We start from the raw sequence: 11950 nt of genomic DNA on the forward strand, positions 1-11950 counted from the left end.
AGGAGAGGCAATGATCACAAGCGCCACACCAGACGGGTGCTCCTTGTTCTAAGGGTTCCTGGAGCTGTTACCACCACATGCCACGTCCCACACCAAGAAAGTACAAGACAGCCCAACACGGCTGATGACAAAACAAAAAACTCACCCTGCACACTGTCCCTTCAGTTCAGAAGAAGGGTCCTTTGGGCACTCATGGCCAGGAAAGCTTTCTCAGGGAAGGGACTAGAGCTATCCCCGCCCAACATTCTTGCACATGGCCAAATGGGTTTGAAAAGCTAAATCATTTCATCCAAGTCCTAATAACCGGGCCAAAATGTATTTAAACACACTTCTCCGAACACAAGATTTTGTGACTGCAAACCAAAACTCAGATGGGTGGGCTGATGCAAACTGTAAGCAAAAGACTCAAAGTGAGCTCCAGGAACAGACAAGGGAGAAGGCAGCTGGGAAACCAAAGGCCAAGGGTTTCCCCACTCTTGTGAAATCACGTGTGGGGACGGTATCCACCGAGGAGCAAGCTGCGTTAGGCAGCGAGGGCTGTGTTTGACACCCCCCCACTGGGAGTGACTTCAGGATTACACGGTCCCGTCATTGTTCACAGCCTCAGAGGGTATTCTACCGAACCAACAACAGAGGAGGCTGGTAGATTACCTAACGGCCTCGTAACCACAAACAATCTAAGGAGCACTCAAAGCCCGTGGCTGGACCCCACTGAGAACTCAGTTCTGACTCCTGATCTAGAGGACCACATCACCTCCAGTTAAAGTGATCTGTGTGTTTATCTTACTGAACCCTTACTCAGGCACCCACAGCCAGCCTGCTTATGCGGCAGGAATAGGTCCTGACAGCTGAACATGGGGGCGGATTAGTGAGGAGGTCGCCAGAGCCTCCATTGTGAAGATTTGTAGCTTGGTTAGCCAGTGGTACGTTTACTGATGTGGCTTCTGAAAATTGCAACTCTTCCAGGGAGGAGGATCTTTAATTTACTGCCTTTCTATAATCATAGCAATTCATCTCTGCAAACCTCATCCATTACTGGGATGGGCTTGCCTGCTTTTCTGTGCCCACTTCTTCATTTAACACATAGCAATAACCCCCTTAGAAGCGTTTATTACTTTTCTGAACTTCTCCCATGCCTTAAATTAGTTTCACTAAAAATTGGCCAATGTTTAAATTCAATATGCACACTGTTTTAATTACAGATACTTTCTGCTTTGATGGCTTTGGAAAATTAAGGCTTCTCCAAACCACACCTATATTTGGTGAGGGAGACTGTTGACTTCCTCAGAACAACTCTATTTTTCCTTCCACCTTGGACATCTGCTTAGTGTTCAGTAAAACATGATGTTAGACTTCATTCCCTCGTCCAGAAAGCACATGATTTGTAAGTCTCCTTTTTTTTTTTTTTTTTTTTTTAATATAAACCAGGGCATACTGGGGTCTAAGATGATTAACAGCTCTCTCAAGAAATGACTCTACCTGGAGAGACTGTAAATCCTGCTTAAGACCGTTTCCGAGTTCATGCCCACAATGTAACCCAACAAAAGGCCAGTCTGGCTTTCCATTTGCTAGAAACTCTGGGGTCATCCTTGGCTTCTTTCTCTTACGAGCACATCCTGTTGGCCTTACCTTCAGAACGCATCCTGAACCAAATGACTTCTCCTCACTCCAGTGAGGGCCACGAAGGGCCCAGGGCACCCATGACCTTTGCCATCTCTACTCAGCCACATGGGCCTCCTGCCATCCCTTGAACCCACGGTGACTAAGCTACTTCCGTGGCCCATCCACACGGCTCACGTCCTCATGCTCTATCTTGCCCCAATGCTTTCCTACCACAGAAGCCTCTCTGCTCTCTCTCTGAAGTCGTACCTACCCTCAGTGTCCCCATTACCCTTACTCAGCTTTTCTGTTCTTCATCTGATAGTGACCTGACTTATCATGTTACAAGTGATGCATTTAGTTTTCGGCTGTCAGCCCTCAATAGAACGCAAATTCTTGAAGAACAACAACTTTGCTTTGGTCATTGCTGTTGCCAAAGTGCCCGGCCTGGTACATAACAGCAGCTTTAACACTTGTAGGATGAATGAATGCATGGACGAGTAAAAGAGAAGGCAAAAAAGAAGAGTTGAACACCCCGCTGTAACTTTTGGGTAGCAGAAAATCAATTTCTGATGCGCAAAGATACACGTTTTATGAAAACCTATTGGAACGTCTTCTCTCCAAATCCAGAGAAACAAAAAATACAGCAGACTGCAGTTAACAGCTCTGAGAGTGTCTGAAGAACCTGCCGTACAGCGAGCAGGTGTTCCCAAAGTGCTTTTTTCATCTCCTCTACCTGCGAACTCAGAGGCGCTTACCTTCGGGGCGCACTGGAAATGCATGCCAGGCACAGGGAGAGTGGTGACGTACATCGTAATACAGCGATACAGGTATAAAGTTCCAATGATGAAAAAGAATCTGCGTCCTACTATTGACCTAGAGGAAAAACGGGGGTAGGGAGAAACTGGTTGACTCGTTTCTGCTCCCAATGCAATACAGACCAATGTTTAACAGAATAAAGAATGATTAATACAGAGTGGCATTAACAGACCAGTTTCACGGCTCACACACAGGCTTACGTGTGAACGGCCCACCCCTACATTCCAGAAATGAAGGTTCACCTTTTGTAATAAATCTAGGAGGGTTAGGACCCAAAAGGAATGTCTGTGGGGAGTGGAGAAGTTACAGCAGACTAAGGGCTCTAGACAACAACCTCTCCTAAAAAAAAAAAAGGGCGCTCTTTGCCAGAGAATTCAATGAACTGCTCTATGTTTCTAGTCAACACACTACATTAATAAAACCTTCCCTTGAGAACATATCAAAGGTATAAACGAGCCACGGTCACAGAGGAATTAACTAATGAGCTAAGGTGATATTACATAATTGGGCACAGAGGGAAATGGGGCAACTGATTTAACCGGAGTTATATAAGCAAGGCTTATTTGGAGACCATCCAACAGTGTTTTCACAACTTGGGCAGGAACTATTCTATCTATGACTATACAGATTTTCAGAGAACTAGATTTTGAAAATGTCCAAAGTACCCTTGTGCCTTTATGGACATTTAAGGGTGAAGCTCTAAACTGATTAGTTTACCCTTATTTTATTCAACCTTGATCAAAAAATAAAAGGCAAAAAAAAAATCCCACAAGTACTTTTATACTTCATATTTCTTGGTGGAGACCTGTCCTGTACCCCCGAGTCCTCACTCCAGTGCAGTGGTTCCCAGAGGTTTGACTTTGTGCACACTGTCCTCCAATGGGAAAGGCTCTGCCTGTTTGCGCCGCTGCCTCATGGGTTATCTGAATGGGCTTCGAGGGTTCTGAGCGTCCTGATGTCCAGCAAAAATGACAACTTGTTTTCTGCTGTGTAATTAGGGCTGGGTCTATAAACTCTGGGTTCTGGGGAGTCAGAGGGGGTGGGGCCCATAAAGCCCCTGGAATTACTAGTTGTAACCTCCCTCACACATAAACTATATTCCTACAGGTCTCTCATTTTCAGAGCTCTCAAACTTTCAAAACTAATACTGATCAAAGACTTCTGGAAAACTAGGCAGTTTCAGGCATGTGGCATATTTTTAGTTTTCTCCAAGACTGTGGTCTGACGTGGATCAAAGTCTAATTCAGGTAACTGCTGGGACTTCTAATTTACAGAATTATGTACGAATATAATTTTAGTTGCCCGTTTCCAGTAACTATTTTAAGAATATTCCAGAGCTTCTGGGGTCAAAATATAGAGTAGAAAACTACCTAGACTATTAAATGAGGGGCGCCTGGGTGGCTCAGTTAAGTGTCTGCCTTCAGCTCAGGTCATGATCCCAGGGTCCTGGGGTCGAGCCCCATGTTGATCTCCCTACTCAGTGGGGAGTCTGCTTCTCCCTCTCCCCCTGCTGCTCCCCCCTGCTCTTGCGTGCACTTGCTCTCTCTCAATAAAATCTTAAAAAAAAAAAAAAATAGACAATTAGATGAAAGTAATTTAGTGCAAGGCCATTTCTTTCAAAGGTCTGCTATATTAACTCTGCCTTTTCTAGTATTGAAAAGGAAAGGGTGATAATCAGTGCTGAGTCTCTCCATTTGGTTAAGTGAAAAACAATTCACCCTTTGCTTCAACCTCAGACCCAAAAAGTGTGTTGAACTGGGTGCTCCATGCTGTTCGACAAGGTGAAGTAATAAGCAGGAATTATTATGAGTCAATTATATTCATTCCAGCATTCTGAGTTCAGCTGTACTCAGAACTGAAAATTAACTTAGAAGGTAAAATGTGCACTCTGCAACCTTATTTAGAAAAATACTGCTAATGATTTTTTTCCCACAGCTTTGAAGGTGCTTTTACAAGAGAGAGCAAGCAGGATTTCTCATTCAGCTAGGATGTTCAAAACAGGTTGTAAAAATTATTCTACTAGTTATTAAAATGATACAATTCTACCTCAAAAGTAAAAAAAAAAAGTATGATTTCCCCAACAAGTTTCTGATGATGAGTTGTGATCAAAACAGTAGATTATCATTAAAATGTGTGGCCAGCTATGTGCCCACAAGTTTGTTTGTTTGTTGGGGGGGGGAGGGGCAGAGGGAGAGAATCTCAGGCAGGCTCCATGCCCGGTGCAGAGCCCGACTTGGGCTCGATCTCATGACCCTGGAATCATGACCTGAGCTGAAATCAAGAGCTGGCCGCTTAACTGACTGAGCCACCCGGCATCCCCAGGAGTTCTGACATGGTAAAGCCTAAGGTGCTCATGGAGTGGCAGTTCATAACAACGCTCTAGATAAAGATGCAAATAAATTTAAGCAGCACGGTAGATGCCAGCTACTTACCAGACCCTGGAAAAGGTCTCTTTTCACGTATATATGAATAAAACGTTGGTCTAAATTAAGGGAGAAAGCAAACACCTTTGGCCTAAGCAGGCTCTTTTATTTTCAGTGTCACTTGCAGACACCCAAAAGAGCAATGCTAAAGTTCAACAAACCTATTGTTTGCTTTCGGCATAAAGCATACCATAACTTAACAGCTTGGGCAGCAAACAGTTCTAGTACAAGACCGTTGCTAGCTGCCCTTACACATACCAAGGAAAATGTTTAGGAATGACTTCAGTTTGTGGAACAAGCTTTCAAAACTGCAAACTTGGAATTTGGGACAACTCTTGAGCAAAGAGAGATTGGATTCTCCTCTCAAAGCAACAAGCAAATGAAAGAACAGTATAGCGTAAATTCTCTCCTCTAAACATGATCTTGTGGCATTAATGCAGAAATCCCATTTGTGAATTTTTGAACAGTATCGACTAAGTTAGTACACATTACATTTTCAAAAGCCTCCGTTTATGGGCAAGGTTTTGATCCAACTTCTATTTTAGTGATTTAATTGCTAGAATCTTAGTAGAGAACAAAACATCTGAAGGAGACATGAGATGAAAAGGGAATTGCCGGGGCCCTGTTTTTATGGACTAGCAGTCAGATTTCACAGGGAAGCAAAAATAACCACTTCAGAGCTATGTCCTATTTTTAAGTGTTTTTAAGGCAAAAGTACGTGGCTTTACTACTTCCTGACTGCCCCCATTCCAGAACAGGGAGACTGAATGAACTAAGGGCTCCCCTGTGGTGCCACGGGGAAACCGGACAGCACGGTTACCTGAGAAACCCAAAACCCAAACTGCATGGACCCACGCCTAAATGCCGTTTCTTAAACTCCTGTGACTCCATTGCCAACAGGCAACAGAAAAAGAAATGTAAAATTTGCAAACTCCTGAATAGAAGCAAACCTCAAAGAATGCTATGGACTCTAGACCAATACAGTCATCACGCTATGAGCAACAGAAGAAAGTTCCCCGGCGACGCCATTCCCCACCTGTTAAAAGCCTAAAACAACAAAAGCATGATGAGGTGAATGTTATTCCGTTCTAAACCTCTTGATTTATCATGCAGATACCATAGCATCAAGTTGCTTGAAATCGGGAACTGCACCTTAAATTCATCAACTCTGAATCACCAACCACAGTACATCTGTAGAGTCCTCACGGTTACCTCTCATACACAGTTGCTCAATAAATGTTTATTCAACACGGTCGATCCTTCTGTTGCTTCCTGTCATCAAATGCCTGGATCGGACTAAATTCATCAGACAAAACCGAGGAAGACCGTTTCAATTACACATCAACCCCCATAAACACAAACTTAGGGCAAGCCCACCCCCCCCCCCCCTCCGCCATGAGCAGACCTACTTACTTGTATCTCAGAAACAGCCACTGGGTGATCCATAATCCAACCAATATAATCCCATTTATTTCTGATACAGAAAATGCCCATTTTACCCGATCAATGTAATCAAAAAACTTGTCTGGTAGTGGGGGGCTGAGCTCCTTGGGAGGCACCCTTTCGTGTACAACTGTGATCATGACGGTGGTTAGGACGAGGTTGAAAAGGGCGTACACGAAGGCAATGCCTGTTTTCCACCACTCCAGGGGAAATTTGTTCCTGGATTCAGTGGGCATAGCAATCTGGATATAGTCCGGGTACTTTTTGGTGCCCTTTCGCAACCCATTGGATAAGCTCTTAGGTTTACTGCTGCCATTTTTGTTTTCTTCTTCGACAGGCTCGGCAGGTCTCGTGTAAGTATTTGCGGGATCATTGGTTTGATTTTCCATATGTTCTTCAAGTTTTGCTGTCTCTATAATATCCATTGTCCCCCAGTCTTCAGATCAAAAGGGAGATGGCAAAGTTCGTGTTTTTTGTGCAAACTTAACTTTTTTAAATCCTTCTATTTCCAAGATCAACATGGATGCCTAGGACTGATTTTGTTTTCTAGCACAACACGTAGACGGTAGCCATCTGATTACTGTTCCCCCCATGTAGGCGCCTGCGGTACACTCGCCACTTTCAAGAGAGGGAGCCAATTTTCTTTCTCCCAGAGGTGTTACTATCCCACCTGCAAAAAGGAAACAAAAACTATGTTCAGACGCTGTGCTTGTCCAATTGTCAACCATCCAAAACAAAAACATTATCAAAATAAGGAAGCAAATACCAAAGCCGTTTGCTTTAGAAATATATCGTCAGAACATGGTTAATGCTGTTGGGATGGAGTTTATTTGCAAAATATGGAGTTGTTTTATCTTGGGATTCTTGTCTCTTTTTGAGCCGATGTTAGTATAAATAGGACCATTTTAATAATCAATTCCTTTAAAATTTCTTTAAATAAAAGTCAGGACCCAACTTTGCAAACCCTTCATCAGACACTATTATTTGTTGCTAACCATGAAGTCATAATAACTTAGAACCTCTCCAGAGCACACATCACTCTTTCCTAGGGCTGCAGCTTTTCTATGAACCTGCAAGAACACAAAACTGGGATGAGTTGCTCACATGCACTGAGTAACTGTTACTCTCTCCATTTGTTGATGAGTCCATTTTTTATTTCCTCCTTAAAAAACTGGAGTCTTTTTAAGTGACCACTTTCCAGGACAGATTCAAGAACCACACATTCAAGATACTTAAAATCGGCACTGCCTCAGTTTATCCTTCGATATGTAGAGATGCACACCCTACACCAGGAAAGCTGACAGCCTTCAAAATAATATGGTGAAAAGACACACAAAGCCTTAGCTACGTCGCGTTGAGGGAATGCATTCTACTTGTTACTCGAAAGGTAAAATCCTACAATTGGCATGGTAAATTAGTACGGAACATTTTTTTTTTTTTAATTTTATTTATTCATTTGAGACACAGAGATACAGAGAGAGAGAGAGAGCATGAGCAGGGAGAGAGGCAGAGGGAGAGGGAGAAGCAGGCTCCCCGCTGAGCCAGGAGGCCGATGTGGGGCTCGATCCCAGGACCCTGGGATCATGACCTGAGCCGAAGGCAGACGCTTAACCATCTGAGCCACCCAGGCGCCCCAGTACGGAACAACATTTTGAGACAAGCACTGCAAGATCTACCAGGCAGTAGAAACTGACACCCAGAGGACCAGCTCCCGGCACTCACCACCACGACACGGATGAGGAAAGGGTGCCTTTGGCTTAAGCTCCACAAAGCTCCGGAGAGCCAAGACTTCTTCGCAACACAGAGCACCAAGCACCAACTCTTTTATACTGGTTAGCAACACGGCCCCAGCTGTTCTCAATTTAGGAAAGCAGTATTTTAGTCGTGATGCAGAACCCAGCCACCTGAAGGAGTTTTCAAACCTCATAATTAGTCCCCGCCCTGAGTACACTGCACAACTTAAAGCATAATTCTTCACATTTTAAAGGCCTCCCTTTCAGGGGAACTTCAAGAAAAAATAGGGGGGGGGAATTCAAAGCAAGCTTTTATTTAATGAAAGAAAAAGGGGGAAAGGAAGCCTTTATTTAACGAAAGAAAAGGGGGAAAAGTTAAAATGGCATAGTCAGTAAGTACAGGCAATATTTGTTGAGAGTATGTATGGCAAATAGAGCGACCACAAGTGTTTCTTGTGCACCTGAACACCCCAGCGCTGAGGGAGCAATGGGGAGGCAATTAAAGGGAACTTAAAAAACACGGCTGACCTGAGCATTCATCCAAAGAGCTTGCAGTCTAACTGAAGAGACAGAACTCAAGTGACAAAAATCTACTGGGGAATGATCACTAGATAAAAATGTAGTTTTAGGGGCACCTGGGGGGGGAGGTGCAGTCGGTTAAGCATCTGACTCTTGATTTCGCTTCAGGTTGTGCTCTCAGGATGCTGAGATCGAGCCCCGAGTCAGGTTCTGCACTCAGTGTGGAATCTGCTTACGATTCTCCCTCCCTCCCTCTGCCCCTCCTGCTCATTTTTTCCCCTCTCTCTCTCAAATAAATCTTTTAGTGAAAGAAAACAAAACAAGTGTCCTTTTAGTTGTATCCCTGTTCCCCTGACAAGATGTGTCTACAGAGAGGTACTGTCCTTTTCTGGGGAAGAGAAAGCACAAGGAAAGTTGGCCTGGAGAGAAATGGAGGGTCACTGGAGGATGGAGACGGGCTAAGAGGTATCACTGAGAAGCAAACATTGCACCTTTCTCTGGTCCCTGTGAAAAGCCACAGACACGAATACACTACAGCAGGATGAGAAAGGACCAGTGCCCCTCTCGGGAAACCAGGATTGACAGATACTCTTTGTAGGACCCTCGCACAATGTTGTGGCAAGAGTAAGTATAGAGAAGAGGTGCGTCAGTAAGATATTTGCAAAAACAAACCTTTGACACCATGGATTACCACTTCTAACAGAGATGCCAAAACACTAACTCGGCCATTGCCTCTCTTCCCCAAGTCTAGGCTAATCCACACATAGCATCTTACCAAACGCATCAAAATTCCCTCCAACTTTACTACTCCACATCTGCTCCTAGCCTGGTGTCTGTATGTGAAAGAAGCTTGAGATTTTTGAAGCCCAGGTCCACTGGGGGACATACTGACAGTTTTTATAAGGTAGCTATCCAGTTCTAGAACATAGAATGTAGAACAGAAGAAAATCCAATTAGTTACCTGTTTGGTTGTTGTTTGTTTGTTTCTTTTTCCCTAAGAGGAAGCACTCAGCTAACCCACCTCATGGGACAACTGTGAGGATGACTGAAATAATTAATCATGAAGAGCTTTGTGCTCCTGGGAGTAAGAGCACTTTATGAGTGCCCATTTATCGTCATTAGTAGCAAGATTGATATTTTCCTTGGGATTTCATTAAGAAGACTGAATATACAAAGCACACTATCCTGTGTCCACCAATCTTGGGATACAACGCTTGTCATCAAGATGACGATTACAACATATTCATTCCTGTGGTGATCCTTTCCTACCAGTAAATATCTGGGAAAGTGACAACAGCCACAATAGTTTCTCTCGTTGGATGGCAATCCCATTAGTTCATTAGTTTAGGGTACTAATGCCAGAGCACAAGGCAGATGAAAAGCTTTCCAAGTCCTCTTACATTGCAAAATATCAGAAGCTAACCTAGGGAATATTTTAAAAGTTAAAGACCTCTATAGTCTAATCTTCCTTTGAAGGCAAGTGCAAAAACTCTGAAACTGTTAATACACTGATATTGTTAGGTTTTTTTGGGGGGGGCAAAGGATGATGTATTCCAGAAATGCAAGGAAGGTTTCCAATTAGCAAAGGGCTGTAATAAAACACAAACATATGTAAATAGAAAAGATGATCATCTTGAGTGAGGTCAAAAAGGAATTTGATACAGATCAATATCCACTTGGTTTTGGGGGGAGAAAGTATTCAATAAAGGGAACAGAAGTACCTAAATAGAGCCACATTCTTCAATACCAGTCGCACGTCATATGCGTGCCAATATCTAGTGGAAAAAGTCTTCCACTGTTACTCCTCTTTCTTTCTATCCCTAAATGAACTTTAGAATCTTTTTTGTCAAAATACAAGAAAACACACTATTAGCTGCTGTTTTATTTCCATCACCTCTATTTCCTAAAGGGTTTGATATTACCATGTTCATACACACATTAGTCATTTCCCCTTAATACTCTCAATAGGATTTTACCTGTAATTTGACAAAATGATTCCAAGGTTCACACTGGTAGGTATTAGGCTATATTACATTAAGTAATAATGGGGTAATAGCACCCAGTTATTCTGAGTTCATCCAAAGGAAATACGAATGTACACAAAATATTTCTACAAGTATGTTTTCAACAGTCATTTATAAGAGAAAAGTGAAAATGATCTAATATCCAACAACAGGAAGTTAGTTAAATGAATCATGGTTATCGTAACATTATAAAATACTGTGTTTTGATATAGTAACTCTAAAAGTATGAGACAAGTATATAAATCCTACATAAGAAGGATGCGTTATCCAATTAAATACAAACTTAGATCTGAATAGATGAGGAATCTCAATAATTCACGTCAGAGGTTATGGTTTTTAAAAAATGGGAAAGGGGCCACATGACAGATAGTCAAGGCTATCAGAAAAGGTACAAGTGTGAAACTCATGACACACGCATCTCCTGGGCAGTCCTGACCCCAAGCTCACTGACGGCATCCTGGACGGAGACTGAGTGTAGACACGAGCTCCCGTTGGAGGGCTCAGAAATGCTCTGCTTGCTGAATGCCAGCCTCGTCGTGCACTGGAGTGGTTCAGAAGACATATTAAATATGTAAATATAGTTTAAAAATTAAGGAAATTTATCTAAGTTTAAATATGGATTTTAATGTTTATAAAGAGGTATCTTTTGAAGAAAGAAGTTAGACATCAACCAAAGAAAATGTGTTTAACATTTACAAGTTGGAATTATGAATAAAAGAAATTTATACATGGAGCTTAAAGGCTTAGGAAAAACTAGGTCTTGAAACAAGTTTATTGAATTGAAAAGCAATGGAAACAAACACCTGATAAGTTTCTTAACAGACATAAAAGCTTTTTCAAACTTAAAAAAAACTCAGATGACACCACAAAGCCATTAAAAAGTTGTAGAATAAAACAGCCATGCATAGTTCTCAGAAAAAAATAGTTATCTAATTAACAATCTTCTTAATTAACAATCTTAGAGCTTAGCTTTCTTATAAAACTCCTCACCTAAAATGAGTAAGTAATAATATGCTTGCAGATAACAAGGGCATCATTATCAGTCTTGGGGTTCTATTTCAAGCACTCACACAATTTGCTAAATATTTTTACTAATGAGTTCTTGAAAACTGAAAAAAGTCTATAGCTTACTAACAAATTATCACGTATTTTTGTGAAAGACTTTCCCAACAAAAGTAACATGAGTGCTTGTCAGACCTTTCTAATAAGTTTTTATTCCGCCACTAGATCTCACATCTGTATAGGTATGATGACAGACTTCAAACTAGGGAAATGGGCAGGCTTTGTAGGGTGACAACACTCTGGGAATGGATTGGAAAAAGAATTTTTTTAATTTAAAAGATAAAACCGAACTTCTGAATTTTGGGAGAGAGATGCTTGGGTAGAGGAC

At 42.2% G+C, this 11950-nt stretch overlaps 1 protein-coding gene across 1 annotated transcript; it reads right to left on the reverse strand.

Moving 5' to 3' along the window:
• Window positions 1-1352: 1352 nt before the first annotated feature.
• LOC145719104 (phosphatidylcholine:ceramide cholinephosphotransferase 2-like) lies at window positions 1353-7060 on the reverse strand. Its single transcript, XM_081810622.1, has 2 exons — window positions 6255-7060; window positions 1353-2475 (listed from the first exon to the last, which is right to left on the reverse strand). The coding sequence occupies exons 1-2, from the start codon at window positions 6707-6709 to the stop codon at window positions 1971-1973; spliced, it is 960 nt and encodes a 319-aa protein (XP_081666748.1). The 5' UTR covers window positions 6710-7060; the 3' UTR covers window positions 1353-1970.
• Between the last annotated feature and the right edge of the window lie 4890 nt (window positions 7061-11950).

The sequence above is a fragment of the Leptonychotes weddellii genome, unplaced genomic scaffold (genome assembly GCF_054177405.1).
Source record: "Leptonychotes weddellii isolate Sample4059 unplaced genomic scaffold, ASM5417740v2 HiC_scaffold_3045, whole genome shotgun sequence".
Classification (NCBI taxonomy): domain Eukaryota; kingdom Metazoa; phylum Chordata; class Mammalia; order Carnivora; family Phocidae; genus Leptonychotes; species Leptonychotes weddellii.

Bases quoted from the DNA above. Each gene is read 5' to 3' on its own strand.
- LOC145719104 (XM_081810622.1), bottom strand. From the start codon at position 6,709: ATGGATATTATAGAGACAGCAAAACTTGAAGAACATATGGAAAATCAA. The intron at 2,476-6,254 runs GTAAGTAGGTCT...TTTTTCCTCTAG, and splicing joins TGGCTGTTTCTGAGATACAA to GTCAATAGTAGGACGCAGAT.